General features: G+C 42.1%; 1 protein-coding gene and 1 long non-coding RNA gene across 13 annotated transcripts in view; one reads left to right on the top strand and one right to left on the bottom strand.

The window, feature by feature from the left end:
* Nucleotides 1-16632, top strand: part of SAP130 (Sin3A associated protein 130) — a 92247-nt gene extending 75615 nt beyond the window's left edge. For all 11 annotated transcript variants that reach the window (XM_082690335.1, XM_082690336.1, XM_082690338.1 and 8 more), the window contains 3 exons: nt 13616-13719; nt 14845-14958; nt 15693-16632. In XM_082690335.1, the coding sequence (XP_082546461.1) occupies nt 13616-13719; nt 14845-14958; nt 15693-15851 (377 nt within the window). In that variant the 3' untranslated portion in view covers nt 15852-16632. The remainder of the gene's footprint in view (nt 1-13615; nt 13720-14844; nt 14959-15692) is intronic.
* The window catches only part of LOC309844125, a 71514-nt gene continuing 50306 nt past the window's right edge, over nt 313-21520 (bottom strand). The window contains exons 3-4 of one of the 2 annotated variants that reach the window (XR_014300505.1): nt 10921-11075; nt 313-1631 (exon numbers count right to left, since the gene is read on the bottom strand). This is a non-coding gene — a long non-coding RNA (uncharacterized lncRNA). Of the gene's footprint in view, nt 1632-6952; nt 7094-10920; nt 11076-21520 lie in introns of those variants that run through there. The other variant, XR_014300506.1, reaches the window with a different exon arrangement.

Raw genomic sequence — 21520 nt, 5'->3', positions numbered from 1 at the left:
TACACAAAAGTAAACTCAAAATGGATTAAGGACCTAAGTGTGAGACCTGAAACCATAAAAATCCCAGAGAATAGACTGTAATTTCTCTGACATCAGGGATAGCAACGTTTTTCTAAATAGGTCTCCAAAGGCAAGGGAAACAAAAGCAAAAATAAACTATTCTGACTTCATCGATTAAAAAAAACTAATGCACAGCAAAGGAAACAATCAACAAAACTAAGACAGCCTACTGATTGGTAGAAGATAATTTGCAAATGACCTGTCTGATAAAGGGTTAGTGTCACTCTCGCCAGTAAGAACGACCAGGAGACCTCAGCGAAGCAAGCTTTATTTCTGGGTAGCTGTTGGGATCTCCCCTTTCACCGCCCGCACATGTGTATATATACCAAAGTTGTACAACCAATCACTTGCAGCCACATAGATACAAGAGGCATTTTGGACTACTTCCTTAATCCTCAGTTCCGCCTACTGGCTCTCATCCAGCCGCCATCTTAATGGCGTGTTTACTTTCGGGCCCCGACATCTCCCCCTTTTCTTTTATATTAGGCATGCAAGGCAGGAGATCGTGCCTGTCTTAGGTTGTCAGCTGCCATGAACATGCTTACCCGTCATCGGATAATTCCCCCTGGTTGGAGAACTCCTGGCTTAGGTTGCTATGTGCATGCAGCCAATCTTACCCGTCATTGACTACCGATACAGCGCTGCCAGCCAGATTTGGGGAAATGTACCAGCTTCCAGTGCCATGCAAACTTGTACTAGCGCCAACTGTTGTCTACGTTGTTGTTTACGTAATGATGCAAAACAGGGAACATAAGGATCAAGGTCAGGAGTAGTCCAATTAATAGTGCACCCATACCGGCCCACTCTTTAGCAAACGAGAGTGATTGGTTTACAACAGATACCCAATCCCGTAATGGAGCTATGTCAATCTTAGTTGCATTAATAGTGAATATTTGTTGTCTTAACAATCTTGTCAACTTATAATATTGATTGGACCATGTCCCATTTAGGTGTCTGCTTAACTCTTTCGACAGATTAGCGGCAATAGAAAGGTCATTATAGGCCACGGAGGTTATGCAAAGTCCAGAAAGTGATTGGATGCATCCGGTCCTCAATAGTTTCTGGAGAATGTCCACTTGTTCCTGGATTAGACCTACTCGCTGATTGACGATCATAATACCGGCTTGAAGGTGGCCATTAATTAGTTCTTGTGTGGCGAGGGCTTCTGCAACTCCGGTAGTTAGGTTATTAAGAGTGGAGGCAGTCTGTACAGACGTGGTGAGAGCTACAGCCGCTGCAGTTGCTGCAGCTGCGGAGGCCGCTACAGCCACAATAATGGGTGCAGTGATCCCAAAGTCTCTTTTATGTCTTGAGAGCAATACAGGCAAATCATTAGGATTTACAGAAACGGGCATGGGAATGAAAGTAGGTATACAGAAGGGAGGATGGCGGACTCATTTGTCAGTGGCATGGGGAATGGCCAGGCTTTCACTATTGCCCATTGGTGCATCTGTTGAAGGGATGCTTGTGTCGCCAGGATGGCTATCAAGCCGAGCATCAGGACGGGGCGGGCCATGTTGATCAATTCTTCTAATCAGTCGTTCCGGGACCCAGATAGGCACTTGGGCATCCTGTGGAAAAAGACAAACAGAACCTCGGTGACATTTTAGGACCGGGTCAGGGCCTCTCCATTGGTCCGTGAGTATATCCTTCCACTTGCCTGGGCTAGAGTGCGTTCGGTAACCACCGCATGCCTGTCCGCTGCAGATGTACCATTATGGTCCAAGGACAAAAAATTTAAAATGTAAAGGGTGAGAGATGTAAGATCACGGGGTGACTTGTAGTCATCCTCTATTTCCCCTTTTCTTATTTTTTGTAAGCATTGTTTGAAGGTGCCATTGGCGCGTTCAATTATTCCTTGACCTTGTGGATTGTAGGGTATACCTGTAGTATGGACTATACCAAATTGACTCAGGAATTGATGGATATATTTTGATGTGTATGCAGGTCCATTGTCTGTCTTTATTTGTTTTGGGATACCCCAATCTGCAAAGCATTGTAGGCAGTGTGTGATGACTTGTTTTGAATTCTCCCCCGTGAGGGGAGTAGCCATTATGATACCCGAATAAGTGTCCACTGATATATGTACGTACTTTTGTTGCCCAAATTCAGGTACATGTGTGACATCCATTTGCCACAGGTGATTAGCTTGAAGGCCTTTGGGATTTACCCCCAAGGAAGGCTGAGGGAGTAATGTGGCACAATACCCACAGGTCCTTACTATATCTCTTGCCTGTTCTTTGGTGATATGGAATCTATATCTTAAGGTATTAGAACTCACGTGCCATTTGCTATGGAACAGCTTCACCTGTTCTAAGGTAGGGCAAATAAGTTGGAAACGACTATTGTGGTCTGCTAGAGCATTGCCCTCGGATAATGGTCCCGGTAGGCTCATATGGGCTCTGATGTGATCTATAAAAAATGGTGCAGTGCGCAGTTGCACAACCTCTTGTAGTTGCCTTAAGATTCATGGAATAGGTGAATCCCTTAAGGAGACGATGGCTGTTTCAATATTTTTTGTTGCATCTACCATGTGTTGACTATCAGAAATAATATTTAGGGGAGTGTCTGAAAATCTTTGGAGCACTAGGAGCACTACTAGTAGCTCTACTTGTTGAGCCAACCTGGCAGGAACTATGACTGGGTTTACGATTCCATTTATGATATAAGCTCCTGTGCCCTCTTTACTTCCATCTGTAAAGACAGTAGAGGCTTCTTTTATTGGTGTCGATCTACTAATTTTCAGTAGTATGAATTCAACACCCTTTGTGAATTCTATAAGTGGGTGTGAAGGATAATGATTATCAAATTCTGTTGAGTAAGAGGTGGTCAGTATCGCCCAATCATCTAAGGTAGCACAGAGTAGGCAAATCTGTTCCTTAGTATATGGCACGATGCAATTGTCAGGTATGATTCCAAGAGTAGAAATACAACCAGTGATCAATTTGTTAGCTAGCATGGCTACTGCAACTGGATATGTTGTGATTATCCGAGGAAGAGTGTTTGGGAGGTACAGCCATTGTAAGGGCCCACCTTGCCATAGCACTCCAGTAGGTGAAGAAGGGGATGGAATCACGATGGCTTGGACTATCTGGCTAGGATCACATCTATCTGCTGAAGTCAAGGCAAGTCTGTCCTCCACGATTTTCAAAGCCTGTTTCGCCTCCAGAGTAAGGCTCCTAGGAGAGTCTAGACGGGCATCACCCTTCAGAATATCAAACAATGGTTGTAATTCTCCTGTAGTTATTTTCAGTTAGGGTCAGATCCAATTTATGTCCCCCAATAACTTTTGGAAATCATTGAGTGTTTGTAATTTGTCAGTTCTAATGGAGGCTTTTGAAGCTTTTACCATGGTATTGTATAGTTTCATGCCTAAATAGTCTTTGATGTTGGAAGCCTGTATCTTTTCGGGGGCTATAATTAACCCCCATGAATTTAGCTCTTTTTGTAACATTACTAAGGCTTCCGAAACTGTAGTAGAGTCAGATCCCCACAACAATATGTCATCCATGTAATGGTAACACATTAAATCAGGGTAAGTCTCTCTAATAGGCTGTATGGCTTTAGAAACATATAATTGACACATAGTGGGGCTATAATATAGCCATGCCCTGAGGGAGGACAGTCCACTCATATCTTTGGTCAGGCTTTGCATGATTAATACAAGGTAGGGTAAAGGCAAATTTAATTGTATCCTCAGGATGCAGAGGGATAGAGAAAAAGCAATCTTTTATGTCAACCACTATTGATGGCCAGTTTCTCGGTAAGGCGGTTATCATGGGTAATCCCAGCTGTATTGGTCCCATGTTCTGCATTTGCTTATTAATTTCTCTAAGATCATGTAAAAGTCTCCATTTACCAGATTTCTTTTTAATAACAAAGATAGGTGTATTCCAAGGTGAGGTAGAAGGTTTCATATGGCCCGCCTCTAACTGTCCCTGTACCAGGGCTTTAGCAGCCGATAGTTTTTCGTTAGTAAGGGGCTACTGAGGCACCCAGCAGGGCGTATCTGTCTTCCACGTTATTTTCATTGCCTCAGTGGCCCTTACCGAAAACCCAGGCCTTGCCCCTTATATTCTGAGGTGAAAGGGATGGTGTCTATTTTACCTTGCTCCTGTTTCCCTAACCCTTTTCCTCGTGTGTATCCCATTTTCTGCATCATAGCTATTGATTGGGGGCTGTATATAGTTTCAGTTGTCAGGCGGACGTTCATCTGTTCCAAAACGTCTCGTCCCCAGAGGGAAATAGGAATATTGCAGACATAGGGCTGAAAAGTTCCCCTGTGGCCTTCGTCATCCTCCCATTCAAGGGTAGCTGCGCTTTGATCAGGACTTTGAGCGATTCCTAAACCCCTGAGTGTTTGTTTTCCTTGTTGTTAGGGGCCATCTCGGAGGCCGCTCTTGTTGGCTGATGATGCTCTTATCGGCGCCTGTATCCAGTAACCCTAAAAATTTTCTTCCTTGCACCTTGAGGGTAATTATGGGCCTATCAGTCATATCCAGGGTCAGGCATGTTAGGTAAACTCCCGTAGACCCCAAACCTCCCGTACCTCTTTCTTTTCCTTTATGGGAAGGGCTTCATGATGGCTAGGGAGTATGAGAAGTTTAGCTATCCAATCTCATGGGCTAATTGCAGTAACTCCCCTTGGGGAAGACACCAGTATCTTGATCTCTCCCTCATAATCTGAATCTATTACCCCAGGGTGAACTATCAGACCTTTGAGATAAGTGGAGCTTCGGCCAAGTAATAAACCTACAGTACCATGAGGGGGGCCCCCTCTTAGATTGGAGGCTAATGCTTGAATGCCCATCTCCTGTGTTAGGACCATTCGGGCGGCTGCTCTGATATCGAGCCCTGCTGATCCAGAGGTTGTGCGCCTTTCTCCAAGGGAGGATACCATGTCCTGGGCATTTGTGTTAGCGCCCCATAAATTTGTGTCGGGCCCCAGAGCGCAGGGCCCTGCTTCCCGTTTTTTGAGTCATTGGATTGAATTCAGTTATTCGGTGGCAGGGGATTTCCTTGAATATCTTTCTGGGACCTACATTCATTAGCCCAATGATTCCCTTTACAGCAACGAGGGCACAACCCAGGTGCGGGCTTGACTGGTCTAGGAGATCCTTTACCCTCTGGACAATCCCTCTTAAGATGACCGTCCCTTCCACAAAGGAAACAAGCCTTGGAAGAACTCCAGGTTCCTCCACTGAAACTTCTTATCCCTTGGGCTACTGCTGCTGCCATAACTTGGCCCTGAACAACTGTATCAGTGATGTCTCGACACACTTTGATATACGTAATCAGGTCCTTAGACTTCCAAGGGTGGATAGCCTCTCTACACCATTTATTTGCTTGTTCGTGGGCTAATTGTTTAACAAGGGGCATTGCTTGGTCCACATCCCCAAATATGCGCCTTGCTACTTGGAGCAGACGATCTACAAAGTCAGCATAGGGTTCGTTAGGCCCCTGCAACACCTTGGAAAGTTGTCCCTGCAAATCGCCAGAACCCTGTATGGTCTTCCAAGCCCTAGTGGCTGCAGCTGCTATCTGTACATACACCCCTGGGGGGTACCCAATCTGATTGTTTTGTCCCACAAATTGACCTCCCATGAGCATGTCAATATTCCAGTGGGGATTCCCTGACGTGGCGTTACGCCGGGCAGTTTTTGAGCTACACTCTTGCCAAGCAGTTTTCCATATCAAGTATTGTCCACCAGACAGAGTTGCTTTTGCCATGTTAGTCCAATCGTCTGGGGTAAGGTTCATGCTACCAACTGCTTCTGAAAGTGAAAGTGTTTAAGCAGCCTGTGGCCCATAAGTAGTGACTGCTTCCTTAAACTGTTGAATAAGTTTGAAGTCTAGTGGTTGATGAAACCTCTGTTGATTTTGATCTTCTAACACTGGGTATACAAGAGGGGAGGGTTTAGTAAAGTCCATAATGTCCCTCCATCCTGCATTTCTATATTCTGGACAACCGCATGCCCCTCGAGAGCATGAAGTGTTATATGGTGGCGGCCATTCTGCAGGTGGCGCTATAGGCCTACATTCAGGGGTAGGAATTCTTGACCTGACAGAGGGCGCTAGGGAGTCATATTTTTTCCCAGCTTCTTTGTATATCCTTCCCTTTAAAGATTTGTTAGGGGGACGCCTGGGTGGCTCAGTTGGTTAAGCAGCTGCCTTCGGCTCAGGTCATGATCCCAGCGTCCTGGGATCGAGTCCCACATCGGGCTCCTTGCTCCGCGGGGAGCCTGCTTCTCCCTCTGACTCTGCCTTCCACTCTGCCTGTGCTCGCTCTCGCTCTCTCTCTGACAAATAAATAAATAAAATCTTAAAAAAAAAAAAAAAAGGTTTGTTAGGGACTTCCTCTTTTAATTTTAAGTGTGTCATGGCTTCCCCAAGCTCATCTTCAGAGGAGCTCTCCTCTGAACTATCTCCCCCTCTGCTAGATCCTGCCTTAGAGGCTTCTCTGACCTGCTCCATCACCTCAACACCTTCCTCGATAACATTTTTAACTGTTTTATGGTTAGAGTCTAAACAGGAGCGTACTAGCTTCCAAATAGCCATCATACCTAGCGGCAGTGGCTCTTGTCGGTCCCACTTACGTAGTTCTTCCCCCAAATGTTCCCATTGAGGAATATTAAGAAGTCCTTCCTCTACAAACCAAGGACATAGTTCCTCAACCTTTTTCAAGAACTGCCGAGCTGCTTTCGTTTTTAGCGGAATGCCGTTAGCCTTAAGCACTTCCGTCAGTAATCCCTCCATCTTAGTAAACTTTGATCCCATTATTTCTCGTCCTATGCCTAGGAACCCTTTTATTTCTCGTCCTATACTTAGGAACTTTCTTACTTCTCGTCCTATACTTAGGAACTTTCTTATCTGAAATTTTGTGCGCACTTACTGGATCATTGCATTCACTGAGAACTCCTCGGTTTCCGAGGGTTCCCGGGTTTCAGCACCACTTGTCGCTCTTGCCAGCAAGAACGACCAGGAGACCTCAGCGAAGCAAGCTTTATTTCTGGGTAGCTGTTGGGATCTCCCCTTTCACCGCCCGCACATGTGTATATATACCAAAGTTGTACAACCAATCACTTGCAGCCACATAGATACAAGAGGCATTTTGGACTACTTCCTTAATCCTCAGTTCCGCCTACTGGCTCGCATCCAGCCGCCATCTTAATGGCGTGTTTACTTTCGGGCACCAACAGGTTAGTATCCAAAATACATAAAGAACTTCTATAACTTGGGCACCTGTGTGGCTCATTTGGTTAAGTGTCTGCCTTCAGCTCAGGTCATAATCCCAGGGACCTAGGATCAAGCCCTACACTGGGCTCTGCTCAGCAGGGAATCTGCTTCTCCACCCCCCTACTGCTCTGCCTGCTTGTGCTCTCTTTCTGTCAAATAAGTAAATAAAATCTTAAAAAAGAAAAAAAACCATAACTCAACACCAGAAAACCCCAAATAATCGAAATTTAAAATGGCCAGAAGACATCAAGAGGCATTTCTCCAAAGAAGACATCCAGATGGCCAAAAGACACAGGAAACGATGCTCAGCATCAGTCATCATCAGGGAAACACAAATCAAAACCACAATGAGATACCACCTCACACCTGTCAGAATGGCTGAAATCAAAAACAAAAGAAACAAGTGTTGGCAAGGATGTAGAGAAAAAGGAACGCTGATACACTTAATAGAAATGCAAACCGGTGCAGCTGTTGTGAAAAACAATATGGAGGCGCCTTAAAAAATTAAAAATGGAATTACCACATGATCTAGTAATTCCACTACTGGGCATTTACCCAAAGAATTTGAAAACACTGGTTTGAGGAGATACATGCACCCCTGTGTTTATTGCAGTATTATTTACAATAGCCAAGCTATGGAAGCAACCCAAGTGTCCATTGAGAAATGAATGGATAAAAAAGATGTGATAGATATACAAAAGGGAATATTCCTCAGCCATAAAAATGAATGAAATCTTGCCATTTGCAACAACCTGGACAGATCTAGAGGGTATATAATGCTAAGTGAAATAATTCAGAGAATGACAAATTCCATATGATTTCACTCATGGGGAATTTAAAAAACAAAGAAAAAAGGGGGACAGACCAAGAAATAGAGAACAAACTGATGATTACCAGAGGGGAGATAGTTAGGGGCCAGAGGTGAAATAGATGAACAGAATTAAGAGTACACTTACTGTGATCAGCATTGAGTGATGTACAAAGTTGTTGAATCACTATACCATACACCTCAAAGTTGTGTATAGCGCTGTATGTTAATTATACTGGAGTTTTTTTAAAAATAATATATACCCATCCATGTTCTGTGATTGCATTGGCACTTTCCCAACTCTGTGTCTCTTCTCATAACTACATTCTAATCTTGAGAGAAGTATCAGACATCCAAATAGAAGGGCACCCTGCGAAATTATTTGACCGGTAGTCTTCAAAACTGTCAAGGCCATTAGAAGCAAGGACTAGCTGAGAAACCATCAAGCCAAAAGTTGTCTAAGGAGGCATAACAAGTAAAATGTACTGCTGTATTTTCACTGGGTCCTGAACCATAAAATTTATTTTTTTTTAAATGTTTAACATCATTAGCCATTAAAGAAATTAAAATTGAGAGATTATTATGCTGAGTGAAATAAGTCAAGCAGAGAGAGTCAATTATCATATGGTTTCACTTATTTGTGGAGCATAACAAATAGCATGGAGGACATGGGGAGTTAGAGAGGAGAAGGGAGTTGGGGGAAATTGGAAGGGGAGGTGAACCATGAGAGACTATGGACTCTGAAAAACAATCTGAGGGTTTTGAAGGGGTGGGGGGTGGGAGGTCGGGGTACTAGGTGGTGGGTATTATAAAGGGCACGAATTGCATGGAGCACTGGGTGTGGTGAAAAATAATGAATACTGTTATGCTAAAAATAAAAAATAAATTAAAAAAAAAAAAGAAATTAAAATTGAGATGTTACTACACACCTATGAAAATAGTTGAAACAAAAAATACTAATAATGCTAAATGCTGATGAGGATGCAAAGAAACTAGATTTTGTGTACATTTCTTTAAGCACTTGGACCTGTAGTCACACTGCCTTCTGGCATCCCTTGTTTCTCCTTAAAAGTCAATTGTTGATTCTGTGAGGTCGTTGCATTTCTCATACTTGGAGATCCTGGAGTTTCTTGATATTTGGGTTATTGTTTTACAATAAATTGGGGACATTTCAGCCATTTTTTTTTCTTTGAATATTTCTTCTTTCCCTCTCTGGTACTCCCATTACCCATGTGTGGAGGCTTTTAAAAGTGTCTCTCATTTCTCTGAGGCCCTGCTTATTTTTTTCATTCCTTTTACTGTGTTCTTCAGCTTGACTAATTCTCTTGTCCCAGTTTCCATCTACTATTGTGTTCCTCTAAGGGAATTTTTTTTTAAGTATTTATTGTACTTTTTAATCCAAGAATTTCCATTTTGGTCTTTTTATAAGTTCTACCTCTTTATTGATTTCTCTACTTCAGTTTGACAGGATTATCATACCCTCCATCGTCACTCCTACATCCCTTCCATTCAATGAATTTATTTATAAAAGCTGCTGTGAAATTTTTTTCTGGTAAATTTGACATCTGGTCTCTCTTATAAGCAGTTTCTTTTGCCTGCTTTTTTCTCCCAAGTATGGGTCACACTTTATTATTTTTTGCATGCCTCATAATTTTTTGTTGGAAGCTAGATATTCTAGATAACTCTGGATACTGGTCTCCTCACCCAACACCAGGCTTGTTATTGTTACTTGCTTGTTCATTTGTGTAGTGACTGGTTAGATTATTTTAGTGAAGTCACATCACCTCCACCACCAGGTGTGTTGAGCCTTCGATGTTGCTCCTCGGGGAGGTATAGCTTCAGGTATGCCGGTAGTCATCCTGGGATGACTGGGGCACTGGTAGAGCTCTCGCCCACTCTTTCCCTAACCACACCTAGCTGATCAGCCCCACTAACTGTGTGTTATTTGCTCTACCAGAAAATAGTACTGGGTTGAGGCACCTGGGTGGCTCAGTGGGTTAAAGCCTCTGCCTTCGGCTCAGGTCATGATCCCAGGGTTCTGGGATCGAGCCCCACATTGGGCTCTCTGCTCAGCAGGGAGCCTGCTTCCTCCCCTCTCTCTGCCTGCTTCTCTGCCTACTTGTGATCTCTGTCTGTCAAATAAATAAATAAAATCTTTAAAAAAAATAAAGAAAGAAAGAAAATAGTACTGGAATGTACTCTGGGACACAAATTACATTCCCCTGCAAACTATTCCAGTCAAATCATAGCTCCTTTCAGAGTAGTTCCTGAGGTTAGTGTGTGCTATTTGTTCTGCCCCCAAGAGGACTTCTCTCAGTCATCTTATTCTTTGTTCTCTCCTACAAACTAATCAGCCCACAGTCTAGGCTGTGTCTTCCTTTGACATACAAATCTCCCAGTTGCCTTTCATTACAATCTCCACTACTCTTGGGAGCACCTTTAGGTTTCACCTTCATAGTCTGTGGCAAATGGAGTCACTTCCTTTAGGATAAGATTAGAAGCTATCTATTGTGTGGGCTGTTTCTCCCCCAGACAGAATCTCTGAGCTAGACCTCTGGAGGTGGGGTAAAGACGATGGCAACTTTCTCTCCAAGTAACACCTCACTCTAGGAGGCGAGCAACAAGTGGAGGAGAAGAGGAATGAACAGCCTGGGATCCTCTTGGCTCACCTCTTCTAGGATGAAATCACCACTTCACAAAGCAGGAGAAGGGCTCCCAGGGCCCAGTGTTCTCAGCACACTTTGCCCTAAGGTACAGTCTCCATTCTAGACTAGGCACTGAACAGAAGAAGGCCCCTGCATCTCAGTTGTACTCACCTAGGACTTAGCCTGAGCAGCAGGGAGCAGGGAGCAGGATGGGCAATGCTGATGACCTGCCCCTCCTGGAAGATAGCCTTCCACCTGGTAGGTAGAGGAGATGGAACCCCATGTTCTGGGCTGCAGCAGTCTGCGTGGAGATCTATCTCACTCAGCTGGGAGAAGAAAAAGGGAATGATCTTGGTTCAGATAACATGGACACACAGTTCTTACCACAGATTTTCTTGAATAGATACTGCATGAGTAGATTTTCTGTTTTCCCTTAGGAGCCTTTCCATGGGTCTAAATAGTTCTTTTTAAAATTTTCACCAGTTTCCCTAGAGAGCAGGTTAGCAGAGCACTGTCATACCACAGGTCAGTTGTCTCTCATACTTTGCTGAGCTAGCTGCTCTGGAAAACAGTTTGGTAGTTTCATAAAAACTAGAATGTACACTTACCGTATGACCTAACAGTTACACTCCTGGGCATTTATCCCAGAAAAATCAAAACCTGTGTCCCCACAAATATCGGTACACAGCTGTTCATAGCAACTTTTTTTGGAATAGACAGAAACTCGAACATATCTTGTATATCTTTTGTGGAGAAATATCTGTTTACGGGTGCCTGGGTGGCTCAGTCATTAAGCATCTGCCTTCAGTTCAGGTCATGATCCCAGAGTCCTGGTCCATTGAGCCCCACATTGGTCTCCCAACTCTGCGGGAAGCCTGCTTCTCCTTCTCCCACTCCCCCTTGCGTTCTCTCTTCCGTTGCCTCTCTGTCTCTGTGTCAAATAAATAAGTAAATAAGATCTTATTAAAAAATATATATATATGGGGGCGCCTGGGTGGCTCAGTGGGTTAAAGCCTCTGCCTTCAGCTCAGGTCATGATCCCAGGGTCCTGGGATCGAGCCCCGCATCAGGGCTCTCTGCTCAGCAGGGAGCCTGCTTCCTCCTCTCTCTCTCTCTGCCTGCCTCTCTGCCTACTTGTAATCTCTGCCTGCCAAATAAATAAATAAAATCTTTTTTAAAAAATGTGTATGTATATATATATATGTATGTATGTATGTATGTATCATCAGATGTTTTGCCCTTTTAATTGGTTTCTTTTTATTATTGAGCTATAGGAATTTTTCATATGTTCTACGTATGAGTCTCTTATGAGATATATCCTTGTACCATCTTTGCAACTTCCTCTGAATCTATAATTAGTTCAAACTAGAGTTTTTTCAAATGTTTAAAATGAAGTACACTTGTACATCTGAAACTGGCGAAATCTGAATAGTCAGACTGCATCATCATCACGGTTGTGGTATTATACTGTAGTTTTACAAGATGCTGCCATTGGGGGAGATCAGCTAAAGAGAACTTAGGATCTCTGTGTTCTTTTCTACAACTAACTGCATGTGAATCTCCAGTTACCTTAAAAGTTTAAAAAATTATTTAAATTATATACACGCTAATATTTGCCTACTAGATAGGGGATTGTTTTTTTAACGGATAAACTTCTTAAAGCAGTTTTAGTTTCACAATAAAATTGAATAGAAGGTTCAGGGATTTCCCATGTATCCTGAGTCCTCACTCATGACAGCCTCCCCCACAGTCAACACCCGACCACAGTGGTGCATTTGGTACATTTGCACTAAAAACATCATTATCACCCAGAGTTCATCACTTACATTAGCACTCGGTCTTGGTGTTCTGCCTTCTGTGGGCTTCATAAATATAAAGGTAGTCTTTTCAAGAATAAATTTTTAAAGAAAGTAAAATTTTAAAAATATTTTAAGTAACTTTTAATTATTTTAAATTTTTAATTAATGTATAAATACATTTTTTTAAGATTTATTTATTAAACAGAGAGAGATGGAGAAGCAGGCTCCCTGAGGAGTAAGGATCCCAACATGGGGCTCCATCCCAGGACTCTGGGATCATGACCTGAGCCGAGGGCAAACCCTTAACTGACTGAGCCACCCAGGTGCCCCTATAAATACATTTTAAGTTGTGGTTAAACAGTGGTTAAAACTTCATGTACACAGCTCAACTCACCTTTGTCAAGTATCTCTCAATCCTACTTTACCTCTCCCCATCCAATGATATGTTTCATATTTATTTTACTATAGTTCTAGTTACTGGACTTTTCTATCCGAATGTGAAAATGCTATTCAAATTTGATTCATTTCTCCATGATCCAGATAACACCAGAAAGCTTCTAAAATTTCATCCCCAATTCTCCACATGCTTGCAAGCATCACTCATGAGCAGGGCTTCAGGCCACCAGAGACCATTTCCCTTCCTTTAAGAGATTAGGATATTAATTTGCTCTCTTTCAAACTCACTAGATTAGCACAATATGTCTTTACAGCATTCTTTGGGAGTGAACAAAAGAAGAAACTTTGGGGCGCCTGGGTGGCTCAGTTGGTTGAGCAACTGGCTTCAGCTCCGGTCACGATTCTGGAGTCCTAGGATTGAGTCCTGCATTGGGCTCTCTGCTCAGGCGGGGATCCTGCTTCTCCCTCTGATCTCTCCCCTCTCATGCTCTCTCTCTCCCTTTCTTGCTCTCTCTCTCAAATAAATAAGTAAAATCTTTAAAAAGAAAAGAAACTTATTCATGTAAACATTTAAGTAAAGAAATTCTTGATGAAATGCATCAGTAACTTGAAACCACATTATTTTAGTTTTATAAAAATTGAAGTATACTTTTCTTTTTAAATGGTTCCAGAAGAGAAGAAAGCTATGCTGCAGGAAATAGCTAACCAGAAAGGGGTATCCTGTCGTGCTCAAGGCTGGAAAGTTCACCTCTGTGCTGCTCAATTGCTACAGCTGGTGGGTAGAATTCTAGTAGTTGTTATGTACTGTTGCAGAGAGGAACAGATGCTGGAGGCATTTGCATTCATAGAGTATTTCCTTTTGAGTAATTCTGAAGCATTCCCAATTAACAAGGGTCATGCAGAATTTTTATGTGTAACATATAATATTATAATCACTATATCTCAGAGATACAGTTCAAACATATCTTATTCTGGTACCCAGAACCAAAATATATTGAACAACTGTGGTGTAAGACCTACAGTTAAGGTTCCATATTTTATGTTACTGTGAATCTAAAACAGCCTCAAATGGCCTAACTATAAGCCCTTGCTCCCCACCATGCTCCTTATCACAGGGACCAGACTCCACTCCCACTTCTTCCTGATGAGTGGGCTTTAGTTCCCTGCCAGTTTGCAATATTGTTCAGATAAGCTGTCACATCCCCATGGTAACCAGGGAACACCTCTCCCTCTCGATACTACAAAGCCTGCCTCCTACAGCCCCTGCTTGTTCACTCTGTTCCTGAGTGCAGCCCCTGCGTGGCCCTGCGTGGTGTGTGGTGTCTTCCTCCCCTGGGCTGTGAGTATATTGACTAGTAAACTGCTGTTGATCTCATGTGTCCAGTGTTGGTGGGTGTTACTTGTCCGTTTCCATAACCCTGGGGTGGGAATTCTTCCTTCACCAAGGAGGTGAAGGGGGGAGGCAATCAAAACAACAACCTCATGAAGTTTTTCCATCTTTGGAGTAGCTGTGATCTGAAGAACATTATCTATTATGACTATCTTTAAGGGGAAAAAAAATGCCATGGGTACTTTTTGTACTTTAGAAAAGCATGTTTCTATGAAACCTTTAGACTGTTTTTTTAGAGCAGTTGTGAATTCAGGGAAGGTTTTTTTTGGGGGGGGGGGGTATTTAAAAGTTATCCTTGAAGATGGCCCTAAATTATGACAGATTGTTAATCATTGCTGATCAATTTCCCTTGCTGTACATTAGTGCCCTAGTCCTTGGGAGAAAGCATTCTATCACCCAAACAGCTCTCATCCCAGTTTACAGAAGTGATTCAAGATGGGTGCATTTGCCTGAGGTTATTAAGGAAAAGTATCTCTGAGGCCATGATGCCCTTCCTCTTGTGTGTTGCAGACGAATCTAGAACATGATGTTTATGAAAGACTCACCAACCTGCAGGAAGGGATTATCCCAAAGAAAAAAGCGGCAACTGATGATGATCTACACCGAATAAATGAACTGATACAGGTTTGGCATATCCCTTTCTCTCTGATCATCTAGTTTGTGATGTTGTCACTACACTATCTTACTTCTCCCATTTCCCTCCCTCTTTCATTAATATCTTTAGTAAAAACCTACTATTTGGGATGCCTGAGTGGCTCAGTTGGTTGAGCATCCAGTTCTTTGTTTCTATTCAAGTCACGATCTCAGGGGTCATGGAATTGAGCCTCATGTTGGGCTTGTGCTCCACAGGGAGTCTGCTTAAGACTGTCTCTTTCCCCCTCTGCTCCCCCTACCACCAACACCACTGCCCCCACCAATTCACAGCACATGTTCACTCACTTTAAAATAAATTAATAGGGTGCCTGGGTGGCTCAGTGGGTTAAGCCTCTGTCTTTGGCTCGGGTTGTGATCTCAGGGTCCTGGGATCAAGGCCTGTGTCTGGCTTTCTGCTCGGCGGGGAGCCTGCGTCCTCTCTCTCTCTGCCTGCCTCTCTGCCTACTTGTGATCTGTCTGTCAAATAAGTGAATTTAAAAAAAAAAAAATCTTTAAAAAATAAATAAACAAATAAATAAATAAATAAAATTAATAAATCTTAAAAAAAGAAGAACTTATTTACTTTAGCCTGCATTACCAAGAAAGATTAAAATATTTTTTTTCTGTTTGGAAGCCTCAGAGTGGCCTCAATCCATAGGTGAAAAGTTACTTGAAAACCTGGTGATCTCCTCTTTACTGATTGGTGACAATGTCTTCTGTTACAGGGAAATATGCAGCGGTGTAAACTTGTGATGGACCAGATCAGTGAGGCCAGAGACTCCATGCTTAAAGTTTTAGATCATAAAGACCGTGTTCTGAAGCTTCTAAACAAGAATGGGACTGTCAAGAAGGTGTCAAAATTGAAGCGAAAGGAAAAAGTCTAGACTCGGAAGAATCAGGACTTTGGAAACAGAATTTATGAAGAATGATGGTGGGGGTGGGGGGAGGGTTTTGGTTATTTTCAAAGTGGAACATTGAAATAAAGGAAGTGTTCCTTAATTCACACAAGAAAGCAGAGGGGCCCCATAGTACCTAGTGGCACCAACGGATCAGAGCTGTTCTGACACAGTGAACTCCATTCTCTCTTTCAGGTGTATCCCTCTTAAACTCGCTGTGTCATAAATGACTCCTGATGCATCAGTGTCTGCCAGTTAGAATCAGTGACACGAATGAATGGCTGGCAGTTTTCAGCCTTCTGGTTTATAAACTGTATTTATCTGATGGATTCCTGCAGGACTATACTGAGCCTGGACTGAAAGTGTCCACTTGGACCATCTGTTATCTCTCTACACTGAAAATCAAACCTCTTCCCCTCATCCTAGCCGGTTCTTACTTAGACCTTCAAATGCCTGAGCTGGCCTTTTACAGCAGTGCCATGGCACCGAGAGACTTGCCACATCTCACATTCTAAAGGGTTTGAACTATTAATTCTTGTCATTTTTTTAAAAGAACCATTTCAAAGTGAAATTGTATATTGTCTGTCCCGCGTGTGTCAGAGTTGGGTTTTTGTGGAGGTTCAGAGCAGGCAACATCTGAAGTTGCTCTGAGATTCTTGTTCTGAAGTACGTTCTCGGTTATTTGTACTTCTGTAGCTGGTGTGATGCTGTTAATTGTATGTACCGCACATCTCCAGATGTTAATAAAGGACTCAAAGAGGTTTTTGTACATGAGCAGTTTGCATCTTTTTATAAAGTGAATCAGTGCCATGATGATCACCACATGAGTGTGTCCTACTATGATTTCTTACACAATGTTGAGAGTCTACTCTGCCAAATTTTGTTTTTCCACATAAATGGGTTCCACTTATCTTGGTATTTTAAAGAGGTCATCATGGTAAAGTCTGTTGGCTCTTGCTTATCTAAAGTACTAGACTATTTTGTCCCACTGCAGGTATAAATTGGTCAAATTATAGAACAATTAAGGCTGCAGGAATTGGGGTCAAAGTGCCACAGTGGGTGGATTTTCTTCACAAGGTTGTTCTTGCTCTGAGCTACCTGAATAGTTTGGTAGCTAGGCTTGTTTCCTTTGAATACAAACTAGCATCTCCCTCCCTTCTAGCTGGATGTTCTCATTTCTTAGGACCTGGTTACCAGATTGGGCCTGGAGCTCTCCTCTTTGCCCTGACCTGAATAGATTTGAGACAGGGACTCTGTTCCTGTTCTGACCAGGTCTTTGGGACCAATGCTGTCTCATATGAAACAGTCTTCTAGTTGAAATGGAAAACTCTCATCTGGTATAGCAGTGGTAAAGAAGCAAAGCAGGCTTCTGGTTAGGCCGAGTAGGCCTGTGTAGTGTAGGCTAAGAAGTCTTCGGAATAATCTCCTCCATTTCACGGAGCCAACTTTAAAAGATATTATTGGTTATTTGCTAGACACCAGTATAGTGTGCTAGACTGTGCTAGAAGAATGTTCCTTTGCCTCAGTTTCTCCTGTGCACATAACTGCCCACAGTTATGTGATCTCATGTGGTGTGCTAGCTATGATTCAGGTACTTGGGATCCTGCATTTCAGACCTGTTCTCTCCAAAGATACTGTCACCACAATTTAAACTTCGATAATTTCGTCAAAGGAAGCTTGTCAGTGCAGGTTAGAACAATAGGGTTTGCAGTATTTCCTTGCCTTACACAGTCAGAACTTAGGAGAGTCTTGTCTGTGTATACTATGTTGTTTAAAAACAGCTTTGTTGAGGATTAACCTATAATAATCTAAACATCTCAAAGTATACAATTTGGTAAGATTTGACGTGTACGTATTCCCATTTCACCATCCCCACGGTCAAAGTTAGGAATATTTCCATCAGACCCAGTAGTTTCTCCTGTTGCCTCTGATTTCTTACCCCTGGCCCCTACCTGCCTCCCTATCTTCAGACAAGCCTTAGTCTGCTTTCCGTCAGTAGATTAGTTTGCATTTTTTGGAGTTGTATGTGACTAAAATCGTACAATGTATTCTTTGAGGGAGGGAATGTGCTTTCTTTACTAAGCATAATGGAAACTTAATCTTGAGATTTATCCATGTTTCTAGAGTTCATTGCTTTTTGCTGCTGAGTACCAAGCTCTCCACTGTATGGATATTCCAAACACAGGTTGTTGATCTGTTCACCTGTAGAAAGACATTCAAGCTGTTAGCAGCATTGGGTTATTACAGATACAACTTTGTACATTTATGTTCTTTACATGGACACGTATTTATACATAACTTTGTAATTCCTGATATTAGTTGTGCTTTCCAGGGATTTATAAACAGGAGATAGGCCAGAGATCAAGTGGCTTTGGTCCAGAAAAATATCATTCACAAATTTAAAGATTAGGAAGATTTGGAAATATATATATATATATACATATATATATATATATATATTTTTTTTTTAAGATTTTCTTTATTTATTTGACAGACAGAGGTCACAAGTAGGCAGAGAGAAAGGAAGGGAAGCAGATTCCCCGCCGATCAGAGAGCCAGATGTGGGGCTCGATCCCAGGACCCTGGGATCATGACCTGGGCCGAAGGCAGAGGCTTTAACCCACTGAGCCACCCAGGTGCCCCTTGGAAATATATTTGAGGTAAGACCTGGATTTGGCTTCTTTTCTCTACAGTGGAAAAATCAAAGAAAGAAATCTGGGGTGGGGGGGGGGAGTTTTAACCCATTTGCTTTGTCTAGAGAATCTTCCATATATCTTTTTTTTTTTTTAAACCTGGATATTTCAAAACCTCATTAAATAGGAAATGCCTTATAGTATTTTCATTTTCAGTGATTTTATCACAGTAATAATATAGACTTACACAATTTTATTTTTTTATTTTTTTTAGACTTACACAATTTTAGAGTGTAAAAGTTATTTAAAGATTGTACAGTTCAGGGCGCCTGGGTGGCTCAGTGGGTTGGGCCTCTGCCTTTGGCTCAGGTCAGGATCTCAGAGTCCTGGGATCAAGTCCCGCATCGGGCTCTCTGCTCTGGTGGAGAACCTGCTTCCCCCTCTCTTATCAGAGAGAGATCACAAGTAGGCAGAGAGGCAGGCAGAGAGAGAGAGGAGGAAGCAGGCTCCCCACTGAGCAGAGAGCCCAGTATGGGGCTCGATCCCAGGACCCTGATATCATGACCTGAGCCGAAGGCAGAGGTTTTAACCCACTGAGCCAGCCAGGCGCCCCTACTGATTCAATTTTTAAAATAGCTATAGTCCTGGGGTCCCTGGGTGGCTCAGTGGGTTAAGCCTCTGCCTTCAGTTCAGGTTGTGATCTCCGGTCGTGGGATGGAGCCCTGCATCAGGCTCTGCTCAGCAGGGAGCCAGCTTCCCTGCCCTCAACTCCCTGCCTCTTTGCCTTCTTGTGATCTCTCTCTCTCTCTCTGTGTCAAATAAATGAATAAATAAAATCTTTTTAAAAAGTAAAATAAAATAGGGACGCCTGGGTGGCTCAGTTGGTTAAGCAGCTGCCTTCGGCTCAGGTCATGATCCCGGCGTCCTGGGATCGAGTCCCACATCTGGCTCCTTGCTCCGCAGGGAGCCTGCTTCTCCCTCTGCCTCTGCCTGCCATTCTGTCTGCCTGTGCTTGCACTCTGTATCTCTCTCTCTCTCTCTCTCTGACAAATAAATAAATAAAAATCTTTAAAAAAAAAAAAAAGTAAAATAAAATAGATATAGTCCTAGTTCTCCTTGTGTGAGTTTTGGCAATTTTATTCAAGGAATTTTACTATTTCATCTAAGTTAATAATTTGTGGGCATGGAGTTTGTGTAGCATTCTTTTACTATCTTTTTCATGTCCATGGAATCAGTAGTGATAACCTTTCTTTTTTTTTTTTTTTTTTTTTTTTTTTAATTTGAGACAGGGGCACCTGGCTGGCTCAGTCAGAAGTACGTGCAACTCTTGATCTCAGAGTAAAAAGTCCAGGCCCCCATATTGGGTATAGAGATTACTTAAACTGCTTTTTTAAAAACTGAGTCATAATTCACATAACATGCAATTGACCTACTTGAACTGTGCAATACAATGACTTTTACTACATTCACAGAGTATCAATCACATCAATCACCACAATCAATTTTAGAATATTTTCATTGTCCCCAAAACAAGCCCTTTACTCTGTAATCACTATTCCCATTTTTAGGAGTTTAATCCATTTTGAGTTAACTTTTGCATTGGTGTGAGGTAGAGGATGCAACTTTATTCTTTCATCTATGGCTCACCAGTCTTCCTGCTACCTGTTAAAAAGACTATTATTTCACCATGGAATTGTCCTGGCAATTTGTCAAAGATAAGTTAGCTATATATGTGAAGAATTACTTCTGAACTCTAAATTTTTTATAAGATTTTACTTTTAAGTTATCTCTACACCCAATGTGAGGCTTGAACTTACAACCCTAAGATCAAAAGTTGCATGCTGTACTTACTCCACCAGCCAGGTGCCCCTGAACTCTCAATTCTATTTCACTGATCTATATGTCTAAATTTAGGCCACACTGTCTTGTCTTACCTAAACGTTTTAGTAAGTTTCAAATATGGAAAGTGTGAGTTCTCTTTTTTGTAATTCTTTTTCAAGATTATTCTGGCTGTCCTAGGTTCTTTGAATTTCCAGGTCAATGTTAAGATTACCCTGTCAGTTTCTGCAAATAAGTCAATGGGACTTTGGTAGGTATTATGTTGAATCTATATAATTTTGGGAAATTTTGCCACCTTAATTTTAAATTGTCTGATCTGTGACTACAGACTGTCTTTCCATTTATTTAGTTCTAATTTCATTTTTTTCAATAGTGTTCTATAGTATTCAAAGTTTTTCACTTCTTAAACTCAGATACAACTTTTTAAAAATATTCTTTTAAAGATTTTATTTATTTGAGTGAGAGAGCATGAGCAGGGGTAAGGGGCAGAGGAAGAAGAAAACTCCCTGCTGTTCAGAGAGCCCAATGTGGGGCTCTATTCCAGGACCCTGGGATCATGACCTGAGCTGCAGGTAGAGGTTTAAGTGACTGAGCCACTCAGGCACCCTAAATATAGTTTCATTTATTCTGAAACAGCTTGAATGACATAGAATTCACACACCACCCCGTTGATCCATTTAAAGTATACAACTCAGTGGTTTTTCTTTTTTTTTTTTTTTTTACTATTTAATTTTTTATTTTTTATAAACATATATTTTTATCCCCAGGGGTACAGGTCTGTGAATCACCAGGTTTACACACTTCACAGCACTCACCAAAGCACATACCCTCCCCAATGTCCATAACCCCAGCCCCTTCTCCCAAACCCCCTCCCCCCAGCAACCCTCACTCAGTGGTTTTTGATATGTTAACATTATTTCTTAATTATAATAAATAACATATAAACATATGTTTAACCATTTTGAGTAAAGAATTAGGTGGCATTAATTACATTAACAGTATGTAAACAACACCATCTGTTTCCAAAATGTTTTCATTACCCCTTTGTAACCATTAAGCAATAACTCCTCATTCCCCCTGCCCCAAGCCCTGGTGGTCTCTAAACTGTTTCTCTCTATGGATTTGTCATTTTAGGTACCTCATGTAAATGGATTCATACCATATTTGTCCTTTGTGTCTGTATTA

Source organism: Mustela nivalis, assembly GCF_964662115.1.
Source record: "Mustela nivalis genome assembly, chromosome: 11".
Taxonomy (NCBI): Eukaryota; Metazoa; Chordata; class Mammalia; order Carnivora; family Mustelidae; genus Mustela; species Mustela nivalis.
The sequence above is the reverse complement of the archived record's forward strand: the minus strand, read 5'-3'. Positions and strand labels throughout refer to the sequence as shown.